The sequence below is a fragment of the Notolepis coatsorum genome (assembly GCF_963971535.1).
Source record: "Notolepis coatsorum genome assembly, chromosome: 1".
Classification (NCBI taxonomy): domain Eukaryota; kingdom Metazoa; phylum Chordata; class Actinopteri; order Aulopiformes; family Paralepididae; genus Notolepis; species Notolepis coatsorum.
Genome location: NC_140165.1, coordinates 144,845,916 through 144,860,580, shown reverse-complemented (window position 1 = coordinate 144,860,580; position 14,665 = coordinate 144,845,916). Strand labels below are relative to the sequence as shown.

Here is a 14,665-nt window from a genome sequence, read left to right as displayed (position 1 = left end):
ACACTTTGATGAATATTGTTACTCAGCTGATAGAGTTGTATCCTTCCTGATGACCTGTCGTACAGAACTTGTAAGTCGCTTTGGATAAAAGCGTCAGCTAAATGACTAAATGTAAATGTGAATGTAAATGCCTTGTAGAATTCCACACATAAGAAAGAAAGATACTGGGATGAATAAACAAAATAGGAAATAAAATGTAGAAATGCATGCAATACATAAATAAATATGGATCTCCATATATGAAATAGAACATTTAGATAAGGTGCTACTTAGGGATGGGTACCTTTCACATTTGAACCGATACCGGTACCTGTGAATCGATACCGGTACCAAACGGTACCTTTTTTCTGTACTTTAGTCTCAAGAAATTTAATTTACCTACCTCAGTCGTAAAAAAAGAAATCCAAACTTCAAATAACTACAATTTCGACAGTTTTCGGCTTGTCATTGCTCTGACTGCTTTGTTGTTGAATCAAGTCAAATCCTAGGTAAGCATATATTGTGCGTGTGAACGTTGACATGAAAAGAAAAAAGTAAAAAAAGTAAACTCTCTGGGGCTTTTCTTGCTCCCCTTAACTGATTTTCGAGGGCATTTGGTAAATTTTCGAGGGCATTTTGCCCCAAGCCCCCGTTAATTTCGAACCCTGGTGGTGTGTGTGTGTGTGTGTTGGGGGGGGGGGGGGGGGACGGTCTTGTAAGAAATATCAAATGCACTGCGTATATTTTCAAAGGGCATGCACCTAAACTGCAATGCTAATGTTTTTCTATCCAAGTTTCAAAAGCCAACGTGGTTTGATTGTAAATTAAACAGAGCCTTGTGGTGATGAACCTAAAAGATCATTTATTGGGCTGTCTGCAAAGTCTCCAATTGTAGTGTCTATGGGGATGCCTTCTGCTTTATCTCTCTATAGCATTCTGTTTAACCTACCTGATAAGAGTGCCATCAAGCAACTGAGAAAACCCCACCTCTCTCCACACTGGCTGAACCTATTATCATTCCGCTATAGGGGGAAAAAACACTCTGGCTTGTTTGTATTTCTATAAAACCAATCACAATCATCCTGGGCGGCGCTAAGCCCAGGACGCAGCGATGGTGCCCTTGCAAAATAGTGTCGCAGATAGTGGAAGGGGAGGAGAATTCAGACTGAAATAGTCGGCCAATGGCTTGCTGCTTATATCCATAGTCTACTCTCAGTCCTGTGATCCAGACTAAGAAACCCCTGATTTATTTTTTTGAAACACTGAAATATGGGGTGGAAGCCATATACGTATTTGGCTCGGTATTCATGCGAGTCATGCTCCATGTGACAGACAGAGATGAGTAAGCCAGAATGAGTAGGCTTAAACCAGAACACCCCTGACTCTAACAGGAAAACACCTCACCAGCTGCTGATGTCAAAACCAGTCAGAGATGCTGTTCTGCTGCCTCACGGTGAGCTTACTAACCCAGACCATCAGAGGGGCATCGAGGGGCAAAGCTCTTTAATTAGCCAGCGTTACCACTGTTTATAGAAAAAGCACCAAGGCTGGATGTTTCCCTACAACAATGGGCTCTCAGCCTTTACAAAGGGCACACAAAGAGTGGAGGGTTCTGGTTTTGACAAGTCAACCTCGTTGTCAACAGCAGAAGCCAGGGTGCATGTGATGGCAAGCGTTTTCCTGATGGCAAGAGTTTTAACCAAAACCTTACTATTGTTATGGGCTGAGCCTCTTTTGTTATCTATTGTGTGTGTGTGTGTGTGTGTGTGTGTGTGTGTGTGTGTGTGTGTGTGTGTGTGTGTGTGTGTGTGTGTGTGTGTGTGTGTGTGTGTGTGTGTGTGTGTGTGTGTGTGTGTGTGCGCGTGTGTGTGAACTGACACTGTATGTAAAGGACAAATCAATGACTAAATACAATACGAATACAGATTTAGCCCAAAGACATTTTTAAAAAACAGTGTGTAATCTGACTTCAGTGGATTGCAATGCAATAGCTGTTGGACATGTCCTCACCTGGCACAGGCGAGTGCTACTAGGGCAGCTGCTGCATTCTCCCTCTGTCTGTGTGCGTGGAGGAGAGGGTGTGTTTGTGTTTGTCCCGGCCCCTGTGTCTGGGCTGCCTGCTGGGCACCCTCCTCCAGCCAGGAGCACAGCAGTCCCTCCAGACCGTTGAGGCAGTCGGCGGGCTCCTTGCTGAGGCTGAGCGGCTGGCAGTCCCGCAGGCAGGACAGCAGCACCTCCGCCGTGACCCCACAGAGCGCCGGGTCATTGCGGGTCTGAGACTGCAAGAGGGGGAAGACGAGTAGCAGGCCCACGCGGGAGGTGAACGGTGCCTGCTCCGGCTGCTGTAGCAGCCCTTGTCGTTTGAGCAGGGCCAGCGCCTCCTCGTCGGCCCCTCCCGCGCCCTCGCGCTCCTGCTGCTCCTCCAGGGCCAGCTGTCGCTGCGCCCCCCACAGGCCGCGCAGGGCGTTGAGACGGTACTCCAACAGGCGGGCGTACGCATTGCTCTGGTTCCCACAGACGGCACGCAGACGCTCTGCCAACTCCACTGGGTTCTTTGTCTCAAACGTAAGGATCTGGTGGAAAGACAGGTGAAGAGGGGGGGGGGGGGAGGAGAGAGAGAGAGAGAGAGAGAGAGAGAGAGAGAGAGAGAGAGAGAGAGAGAGAGAGAGAGAGAGAGAGAGAGAGAGAGAGAGAGAGAGAGAGAGAGAGAGAGAGAGAGAGAGAGAGAGAGAGAGAGAGAGAGAGAGAGAGAGAGAGATTAACAGTCATCATAATGGATCTGCAGCCTTCACGGCAAACCCCAGGAGAGTGTAGGCAGAGATCTCCAAGTGAGTGATGACGAAACCCTGTAGAGTGCATTTGCTTTATAATGCTCATCAAACATTGGTCTGGCCTGGTCTGGCTACCAACAAATCTAATTTGCTCAGTCAGACGAGCACTGATTCACAGGGACCATATGCAGCTAAATCAAATATGGTAAACGAATACAGTGGTGAAGCCTTTGAATTTGAGTGTGGATTAAAGTGGAGAGAAAGGCTGTGAAAGTTCATCTCAGTCTAAAAAGCTCACCTAGTCTGAAGGTTCAGACAATATTATTTGGTTATTCAACCTGGATCTGTTCCAGCAAAGGCTCTTGGATACAAGTCCTTCCCAACTGGTAGCCTAGAGCTAGCAGGGTTAGGCTATTTATGCCAAAGGCAGCCATTTGGTCCACACCTAAGTGTCCTAGTATGAAATTATAATATTCTATCTGTATTCAAAAGCTCTACTTTTATCATTTGATAGCTACAGTTCAGTCAAATCCCAGAATTATTTTCAAAACAGAAGTACTTATGTGCAGTGCTGTTGGCTATCGTAAGGCACATTTGGGGTAAGCTAAAGCACACTGTACCGGGGGAAAGAACAATGTGCCTCATATGCACTTAGGCAGCATTTCAGATATTGATTTACAATGCATGGCCCAAGAACCATGGACTAGAAGAAATCCATTATACCATTTAGCAGCACAATCTGTATTGATTCCATTTCAGAAATGCTACTAATGTTACGGTTAACAGTCTTTAATTGGATGCTGGGCATTCTCCACCTTTCACTGCAAAAACCTGCCGTATGTGGATAAAAATAGTCTGAATCTCAACACCCGCAGGCTAATGGTACCGAATGACATAGTCAATCTTTGAAAATGGACATGCAATATTGTCACTACAAAGAGCTGGCAGGGTCTGACGTATCACTGCCAAGTCACTACAAATGTCCTAACCCAGTTGTACAGTAAATGACCAAGTATGGCTTTGTCAGTATTCCAATGTACAGTGTCGTCGTCCCCCTACCTAAACAAAGCGCTTTACTGAGAACCACGGCAGGGTGGGGGGTTGAGTTTGGTAACAACCACTAACCAGACGGCGAGGGCTGGGCGATAAAACAATAACGATAATTATCGATATATTTTTCCTCGATATAAATATGAAACATGGTCAATATTTTTTTCTTATCCATAGCCTGAAGTCTTATGTAGTACATGTCCGAATTTCATAAAAATCTGTTCAGAAATGAGTGATTAGGAGCGATTTTGGTAAACTGTGTAAAAAAGAAGAAAAAAAACTCTGCGGGTTTCAGTTTTCTCATAGACTTCAATGCATTCAGCGTTTTTTTCTCTTCCTGTTTTAGCTCGTGACCTTTCACCTATATCCCTGATTCACAGATCCCCACGTGGGGTATCATTGGAAAGCCATACTCATTGGCTACAACAACCCTGTCCAAAATGTTTCGAGATCGCCAAATGATTGACGGAGCTAGAGCCCCGGGAGTCAGGGGTGGTAATCTGACTCTGCCATGTACTTGGGTGCACGCCTCACATATCGGCATGTAACTCGAGAACCACTGAACGGATTTTGTCACGGCAATCAACAGGCAACAAATAGGGCTTTCATTCGATATACAGAATATATATTGTATTAAGAAAAATGCAGACCCGAGCCGCTAGAGGTCGAAAAAGTGGCGCGTTGCGAATCGTCCTCAAGAGGACCCACATCCAAATGACAATACTGACCAAATTGAGATTTATTTTTCTCTTGTCCATTTATTTTCTTTGCTTTCTAATTTAAAATACAGTTTGAAACCGTCCGTACACAGTAGGCTATGTGTGCTAATCAGACTTGAGTTGAGATTACATTTATTTCATTTATTTTTCATTATTAATACCAGAATTGAGATTGTATTTATTTATTTTCATTGTTAATGCCAGTTATAAAAGTTTTATTGTTATACAGTTCTATTCATGTTCTACCTCAGATTTGTGGTTTGGTAAGTACTAAGTAGGCCTAGTTTGTCATGTTCTGACAATAAAGAATATTCTGAACCACAATTAACCTTCTGGTTTCTTCAGCTTTCATTCAGCAGCAAAAATAGCCTTTAAACTTGACAGAAATTATTATTTCATGTATATCGAGATAATTATCGATATTAATTATTGAGCGATATGAAAAATGCTATCGTGATAAAGATGTTGGCCATGTCACCCAGCCCTACCAGACGCTAGACATCAGTTCATCAAACCCAGTATCAGCCAAAAGCTATGTTGCTGCTATCCACATTCACTGACCACATAGCCTTGATTTAATGTAATGTCTCTACAGCTGGGATGGTGCAATAGTAAGACCACGTGAGCGGATCGGCGCGGCCGAGAAATCCGCTCTTCGCTCTTTAAAGCTTGGTCCGCTCCGCTAATCACTCATGTTGACCCCGCCCCCAAGTCGCTCTCCGCTCGCTCCCCGCTCACCTTGAATCGAGCGCTCCCCGCTCCCCGCGCCAGATCGCTCGGCAGTTTTTTTTCTTCTTTTTTTGGAGCATGGTGTAAATGAGCTCAAACTACAACAGTCTACACCCCCTGGGCCCCTTAACAATTGTTTGTATTGAGCCGCATTGTAATTGTAGCCATTCTGCAATGTTAAATAACGTTGTTTATCCATTCACTATCTCTATTAAGCGATGATAGGCTAGCCGAGCCACAATGCTATGGTCGCTGCCATTAACGTTAGCATGTAAGCTAACGTCAACAACAATGGCGTCGATATACTTTTTCTAACTAGAGTGAGTGTGGGCGTCTCTACAGTGACAAAGCCTGAACGAACAGCCTATCACAGGTTCACCCTTCTCATTGGTTGAAAATGGCCTTCATGTTTGTACATCGCCATCTGTTGCTTTGGCATTGTACTGCATGTATATATTACATCAGTGTTAAACCACTGTGAGCGGCCTGGAGTGGATTGGAGCGGAGGAGAACTCTCGCTCCGGACGTCGCGCCGACTCATTTTAAAACCCACTCCTCGCTCACGTCAAAACCGGCCGCTCCGCGCCCCGCGCCGCTCGCGCTCCGATCCGCTCACATGCACTGTGCAATACAAATACAATATGACCAAAATATCTCCTTTCCAAACTTTATATATTTGATACCAAAGATTCTGAAATATACCAGTAGTATCGATTCAAAAGTATCTAAAAGTACCAGCAGCGTTAATATATGAAGGGAAGATGCATTTCATTTTCAACCTTTTTCTAGAGTATGATGGCAAGACACACTGGTGGGTTCAGCGGTTTTGTGCCATTATCAACTTCTATCCCTTGGAAAGCTCCAAATGATGAATGTTAATCAATTATACATTTATACGACCTCTTCTACCTAATTTTTGCATTTTGTACATTTTAGTTTTGTTTAGTCTTTCTTTTACTCTTTTACTGTTTTATGAAGCACAATCTCAGGAGTGTCATACAGAACCAAGCATTTCACTATAATATAGGCCTACAATGTACCTTATATGTGACGAATAAAACAAAACTTGAAACTGGAAACATTGATAGCAGCTATAACACGTTACAGAGAAGAACCATTAGGTTGTGAATATTGTAGGCAACCCAATGTCAACCCTTGGTGTTCAGTTTCATAAATCTTACATTTTTGCTATTCCCCTTGTGTCACTGGTTACAATTCCCCCGCCATCCATGCCCCAGCAATAAGTATTTACAACTAAGTATGTGACATTTTGTCTTACTGCTCTGCCAAACTCAGTACCATAACAGGATACAGGGACGTCCTTGAACAGTAATGTGAAGTTCAAATACGAGGCCAAAATGAAATAAATAAAGTGGGGGGTGAATGATGGAAGGTAGTGGTGGTACACGTTCAGTAGTGTCTTGTTAACTTCCCCAGGATATTCTCCCAGTTGCACCTCTTATTCAGTAACTAACACAGACGGACTTTCCTTTTCGGAGGGCTTGTGCTTGAGTCAAAGTTCAAAGACTAGCCTATGATGTGTACTCCAGTTATAGGATTGAGCTTAGCAATGAGTAAAAAACATAGCTCATGTTTTGTTAGTATTTAAAAGGTTAATACAAATTGTAAGGAGCTGTAACAAGTGCATAACAACCCATGGAGCAAAAAGCTAATTAGAGATTTGTGTAGCCTTGAGACCTTCTAGGCCAGGCCGTGTGTCAGTAGACTGCGATATTTGACAAAAGATAATGGTTCATTACTGTGCCTGACTAAAAGAGAAACATCTGGAAAAGGCCAAGCAGCCATGTACATTTACATTTAGTAATTTAGCGGACGCTTTTATCCAAAGCGACTTACAAGTTCTGTATGACAAGTCAGCAGGAAGGGTACAACTCTTTCAGCTGAGTAACAATGTTCATCCAAGTGTTGAAACTTGAGTGCTGCAGTGTTGAATGCATAGTAGAGACATAGTATATTAGGAAGAGTGCATGATGTAGGTTTGAGAAGCTATGAAGCACTACTTTAGTAGAGGAGCCTTCTTCATCCAAAGTAACCTCAGACTTCTGAATTGTCTAGTCTAGCAAATAGGCATACCGGGAATGATATACCGTATATAATTTGTTCTTGTGCCATATGTAGGCATAACTGCTATTATTTCCTTGTTGATTCAAAACAAATACAAATATTTCTGCTCAGAGTATTTCAGAATTAGAGTACATTCATGTTTCTAATTAACTCATATTAGGAGTCCAGTATTTCAACAGGCTAAACGTTTTATTTTTCCAAATAACCTCCACTCCCTATCGTGGTTTGGATCAAAGAGGAACGTTGCCTAATAAGTTTGCCCAGCCATGTGCAAATTACTGTGCATTATGGAAATTAAGTGAAGCAGGCCTTAAGAGAACACCACTCAAATGAAAAACTCTAATATTGCTATGGCCTAAGACAGTTCAATCAATATTTTTGAATATTTGTGAATATGAGCCACTCTCTCAACCAAAGCCAGAAATCAAAGAAGTAAGAATCAAACTTTTGAGTGGATTTTGTGGACCCACAGAACATTATTATTATTTTATTTGATCGAAATGAGCTTTATTCTATAGTAGTGGTCTCACTTTTGAAACATAAAATGTACATGAACTCAGAACATTCGCCTGGGTGCTCTCAGTGTCATCTATTAGATATGTGCCAATTCATTCAGACTTTATACTTAATGTTTTAGCACTCAAATTTTTTGATTTGGGAGAGTTGCTTATTTTCACTCATATTTTTGGACCGTCTTAGACCAGAGGAATAACATATATGAATTCTGAAATGAGGCATAGTTCCCCTTTAACACATTGGGTGCCATAGGCTCATGCCACCCATTAACCCCATGTAATCGGTCACCTTGTTTAAACCAGTAAACCTATATTTTATATTATAGCTATGGATCCAATATCATTGTCAATTGACAGTATGAACCTTCCGTTCAATATGCCATAAAGAAATATTTTTTCCATCGATACATTCCCGTTTTATACCGTGGTGAATATGAGTGTTATATCGGAATGATCTGGGATAATTCCTGTGAGGCTATTTATAAGGCGCAATGCTAATAACGTTAAATCCATTGGCGTTACGTCCCTACACACGCTACAGTTAAAAATCCAAATGCATATGATCGGTATTATGTTCCATCATGAATGCGTGAAAGGGGAGGGCGGGGGCGTTTGTGATGAATTGATTGCCAATAACGGCATTCGTTAAAATATTACCACAACATACACTGAACTGGGGTATGGCTATGAAATCCTTGCACGATCAAGCTGAAATTGACGACAAATTGCTCTTACCTTTGGCCGGTTGGATTCCAAAAAGAATTTTCCAATTATTTGATCGCCATCTGGTAGATCATAAGTCCATTTGGCACATGCCATAAGTTAACGCTATACAGCATAATGAATCCGGCGTCCGAAAAGGATCGTTAGGATTTTATCGATACTACTACTCTTATCGATTCGATACTGCTTACAAGATACAAGAGATACAAGATACAAGAGTTTTTATTTGTCACGGCATACAGGTATACAGTGAAATGCGGGGGGTCTCGCCCGCAATGATGTGCATAATACAAGTAATAATATAGGAGTCCAACCAATAGAGCGACATGCAATAAACAAGTAAACAAAGTAGGCATATCGGTATCTGTACATGAGCTATTTACAGAGCATGCCACAGGTCCTGTGGCAGTGCAGTACACTGTTAGCTACGGATGAGGCATTGGGTCTTTATGTACACTGCTATACAATGCTATATTATACGATCATTCTCAAGCTATACTATTCTTAAAGTGATCTTTCCTTCTGTAAAGTGTCCATAGTGTGGGCGTGTGCAGCATGAGTGTGTGTGTGCTCATGTTAAAGTGGCTGCTAGTGTGTGAGCGTGTACAGTGTGTGTGTGCTCATGTGTGCTTGTGCGTGGAGAGCAGGGTTTCCGTTAGAAAAAATTGTTGCCGGTCTCCGTGACCTGCAAGATTTCAATCTACCGGACAAATGAGATTAATTCCGGTCATAGTTTATTGAGCTTTAAAACAATTGATAGGCAGGCAATATAAAGAATGTCATCCTCAAGGCATGTAGATTTATAATATTATTACTTAAAACTAGGCTACTTTTGCGTATACAGTCATTAATTAATATATTCCAAATAAAATAAGTCCCTCGATACTCCGTGCTGCTGCTGACTTGAACTAAAATAGACCGCGTATGTGGGCAGTCGGTCCGACACTAAACAGCAGTCTGTTATAATCACATTTTTATGAGCTAACGAATTCCGTTATATTGGACATTTGTATTAATTATATCAAGCGAAGAACTGAGAAAGCAGAGAGACGGCAACATTATCGTGGTTTGCGTGACGACTCTCTCCACCTCGCAACGACTTATTTGCAAAGAGTATGGCGCTGCAGAGAAGCTGATTTAGCTGTTATTGGCTCTTTTCTGGGAACCGCACAGCAGCGCCCCCCACCCAACATTGGCTGAAAATGGCCAAATTGGAGTACTGCTGGAATACTGCATTGTGCCGTTGCCTCTCTGGCTCTGCAGCTTCACACAAAAGTCCGCACACCAGCACTAAGCTCTCGCCGACAACGTCGTTGTCATTATTAGAAGCAACGAGGAAACAAATGTAATGATCGTTTCATTCATCGCATAGACTATTTAATTTTAGCCTATTTTAATACAATTCAAATAATCAAATTGTGCTTAGACTCAGGGAATTATTTTCACCGGACATTAAGACCGGAGATATTAAATAAGTCGGACTTCAACAGATTTTGCCGGTCAAAAACCGGTAATTACCGGCTAACGGAAACGCTGGTGGAGAGTTCAGTGTTCAAGGCTCTGATGGCCTGGGGGAAGAAGCTGCGCCTAAGTCTCTCTGTCCTCGTTACTGGTGCTCGCAGGCGTTTGCCTGACCGCAGCAGCATGAACAGGCTGTTGTTGGGATGGTGAGGGTCTTTCATTATCCTGCAGGCTCTGGATTTGCACCTCTTGTTGTATAGGACCTGCAGGGTTGGTAGTGCAATACCCGTGGTACGCTCGGCTGAGCGCACCACTCTCTGTAGGGCCTTCTTGTCCTGTGCCGTGCTGTTGCCATACCAGGCAGTGATGTTTCCAGTCAAGATGCTCTCTACAGCTCCGGAGTAGAAGAACTGGAGTATCTTTCTTCCCAGATACTCTGAACTTCCTTAACTGTCTCAGGTGGTAGAGGCGCTGCTTCGCCTTTTTTACAACTGAGTCTATGTGTGTTGTCCATGTCAGGTCCTCTGAGATGTGGACCCCCAGGTACTTAACGGTTCAGTTCAGTACTTTATCTGTACGGTTCTTTTTTATTATTTTGCAAGCATTTTTTTTTTTTTATTACGAACATAATCGATTGCTTTATTATTCTTTTATATAACTATATTACTGCACATGGCTACTTTTTGATCAATTAATACAAGCAGTCAGATAAATTAACTATTTTGGGACTCTCTATTTTATTTAGAAAGTTCTTAAATCAGAATGTCCCACCCAATACCCAGCTGTTAAAAACGGTTCAATACTCCATTTTATTAGTAGAGATACTTTTAGAACAATAGCCTGATGATATATTTTCCATGAGTTGAGTGGATGCATGACCGGAGCAGTGTGTGTGTGTGTGTGTGCGTGTGCGTGTGTGTGTGTGTGTGTGTGTGTGTGAGAGCGCACGCTTTGCGTAGTGGGCGTGTCAACAGTGTCAGCTGAACTCGCACCAAACAAGGCATAGGGAAATAGTCAGACATCCCAGAATAATTTCATAATACAAAGTTTCTGAATGGATATTTGGATTAAACCAAGTTGTATGCAGTGATGACCGGATATTTCCCAGCGGAATACAAGTTACTTAACGTTACACGGGTCGCGCTATGCATGATTAGCTTGCTAACAATAGCAGTGTAACTTAATGTTACACACGTCGCGCTATGCATGCTTAGCTTGCTAACAATAGCAGTGTAACTTAATGTTACACACGTCGCGCTATGCATGCTTAGCTTGCTAACAATAGCAGTGTAACTTAATGTTACACACGTCGCGCTATGCATGCTTAGCTTGCTAACAATAGCAGTGTAACTTAATGTTACACACGTCGCGCTATGCATGCTTTTTTCGAATGTTTCGTTCTCTCCGCTATGATGAGCTCTGCTCTGCTTCAGCACGGACAGCACCTCTCAAGTACCCGTATGTGCATGTGTGAGTGTGAGTCGCGCGAGTGTGTAAGTAACAGCCCCGCTCCTCTGGCAGACGGAGAGAGACAGAGGGAGGAGAGATATAGAAAACGGCCAACAAGATTAGTTCGCAACGTTTAAATTCCTTGAAAAAAAGGAGTGAAATACGAATGAAAGGGTTGAAATCAGTACTAGCAAGGGTGCCCCAAATATTCTTTTCTACTAGCACAGGCTATTTTAGGGGCAATATGCTACGCCCTCATAGCACTGTACAGCCCTGACTGTGGATAGACGGGGCTAGGCTACTGTGGACAGGGTGAGCAGCTTTAAGTACCTGGGGGTCCACATCTCAGAGGACCTGACATGGACAACACACATAGACTCAGTCGTAAAAAAAGGCGAAGCAGCGCCTCTACCACCTGAGACAGTTAAGGAAGTTCAGAGTATCAGGGAAGATACTCCAGTCCTTCTACTCCGGAGCTGTAGAGAGCATCTTGACTGGAAACATCACTGCCTGGTATGGAAACAGCACGGCACAGGACAAGAAGGCCCTACAGAGAGTGGTGCGCTCAGCTGAGCGTACTACGCCTACAGGTATTGCACTACCACCCCTCTGCAGGACTTATATAAGAGGTGCAAATCCAGAGCCTGCAGGATAATGAAAGACCCTCACCACCCCAACAACAGCCTGTTCATGCTGCTGCGGTCAGGCAAACGCCTGCGAACACCAGCAACTAGGACAGAGAGACTTCGGCTTCAGCTTCTTCCCCCAGGCCATCAGAGCCTTGAACACTGAACTCTCCACACACAAGCACACATGAGCACACACACAACTAGGGCTGCAACGATTAGTCGACATAATCGACGATGTCGTTCATAAAAAATCGTTGACGGGAATTTTGATGCGTCGTATAAAAACAATCAGAGACGCAAATGTTAATTTGTAACTGCAATGCACTACAGGAAGTGCTGGGGGCAGTATCGTTTCCATTGTCTGACTGCATTCTGTAGTAACGGCCCGGGTAAGAAGAAGAAAGAATGTGAACGGGGTGCCATGGTGACTTCGGAATATGGGTACGTTTTAGATAGTTAGCCATAGTATTGTATTTTTTACGTTAGCTTACATGTTGGAAAACAGAACGTCTCATGGATATGGATAATGCTTGCTAAGCGAACTCTATTGCTGAGGCTTATAGAGGCTGCGGTATGTTGTATGTAACGTTAAACAGCGCCAAGCTTACAGCGTTGCTGCACGCTATTTCAGTTATGCCGAGGCTGCGGTATGTTGTATGTAACGTAACGTTAGCTAAACAGCGCAAAGCTTACAGCGTTGCTGCTTTTATATACACACACTCAATGTGGCAGTGTGTGTCACAATTAGGGATGGGTACCGTTCACATTTGAACCGATACGGTACCGGTAGGGATGGGTACCTTTCACATTTGAACCGATACCGGTACCTGTGAATCGATACCGGTACCCAACGGTACCTTTTTTCGGTACTTTAGTCTCAAGAAATTTAATTTACCTACCTCAGTCGTAAAAAAAATATCCAAACTTCAAATAACTACAATTTTGACAGTTTTCGGCTTGTCATTGCTCCGACTGCTTTGTTGTTGAATCAAGTCAAATCCTAGGTAAGCATATATTGTGCGTGTGAACGTTGACATGAAAAGAAAAAAGTTAAAAAAAAAAAAAAAAAAGTAAAAAGAAAATTAATAAAAAATATTTTTTTTTATTTTTTTTTCGGTTTCTCACTTGATTCGATACTAGGTAGTACCGACGTGTTTCGGTTCGGTACCTCAAAAGTACCGAATTCGGTACCCATCCCTAGGTACCGGTACCTGTGAATCGATACCAGTACCCAACGGTACCCTTTTTTCTGTACTTTAGTCTCTAAAAATGTAATAAAAAAAATCCAAACTCAATCACTTTCACTTTTGACCCTTTTTCGGCTTGCCATTGCCCCGATTGCTGTTGTTGAATCAAGTCAAATCCTAGGTAAGCGTATATTGTGCGTGTGAACGTTGACGTGAAGAAAAAAAAGTTTAAAAATATATATATTAAAAAAGGGATTTTTTTTTTTTTTTTTACAGTACCGAAATCTGGCACCGACGGATCTCACGTGAATCGGTACTCGGTAGTACCGACGTGATTCGGTAGGTAAAAGTACCTAATTCGGTACCCATCCCTAGTCACAATCTTACTTAGCTAGTCAGTCTGCAAAAACACGACACTCTGTGCTAACGTGAGCGGTCTGTAGCCAGCCAAGTTCCAAGTCTCCTCACTCACACACAGCAATCAGAATAAGACACACACACATACACACACTTTAGAGCTGCCGCGGTATTGATGTTTTCCTTACCGCACACATTTGCAAAATATTTCCTACCGCCGCGGTAATAACCGCACACACACACACACACAAAAAAAAAGTTTGAATGCATTTTTTTTGTAGTCTACTCTTTATATAGCATATAGCCTGCCTCTAGTCTAAATGTCTATCTTTAGAGGATGACTTTGCAGCATGAATATTGTTTGGGATTCGGCATGCACGCATTCGTTATTAAAAGTGAAACACGGATTCGAAGTCTCCCCTCGGTGTCGCGCCCGCCGGTTACCCCCCGACCCTTTCTTCTTCTTATTATTATAACGTTACTACTTATGATTACAAAGGCATTCGATTTGTGGCATTAACGTTAGTATAGTTACACGTTCGTATTTACCGGACCACATAGCAAGGCAAGCGTTACTCAATTAATATCTAAGTTCCTTTCTTTGCTCAGAGCGTGCCGAGTTGTACCCATTCTGCGGTCTGTTAATAAAGTTTTCAATCAGACAAGTGTATAGAACAAAGGGCTTTTATTATAACATTTCGTTGCAGTAAAATCATTATGCCTCGTTCCCTGAGGAGCGACGGCGTCGGTAATCCGCTCCGGTCTCCGGTGGGAGCTAACGTACTATTAGCCGTGTTGTGATGGCTGAGATTCAGGAAGTAAAAGCACTGCAAGATGCTCCAAGCATGTGACGCGTAGAGCTGCCGCGATAACCGCATTACCGCGGTATCGCTGTTGCATCACGCTCACCGCAGAGTTAGGCTGAATACCGCGTCAGCGGCGTCACCGCTGTTTTTTATCATAATAATAAAGTTGGCTTGCGGCTCTGCAGATATACCCTACTCGGTTCCA

The 14,665-nt window shown here is 42.9% G+C and overlaps 1 protein-coding gene across 1 annotated transcript in view; it reads right to left on the bottom strand.

Annotated features, from left to right (window-relative positions):
- Positions 1-14,665, bottom strand: part of hectd4 (HECT domain E3 ubiquitin protein ligase 4) — a 167,118-nt gene that overhangs the window by 127,995 nt on the left and 24,458 nt on the right. Inside the window, exon 2 of the mRNA XM_084328500.1 lies at positions 1,990-2,552. Coding sequence (XP_084184626.1) covers positions 1,990-2,552 — 563 coding nt within the window. The remainder of the gene's footprint in view (positions 1-1,989; positions 2,553-14,665) is intronic.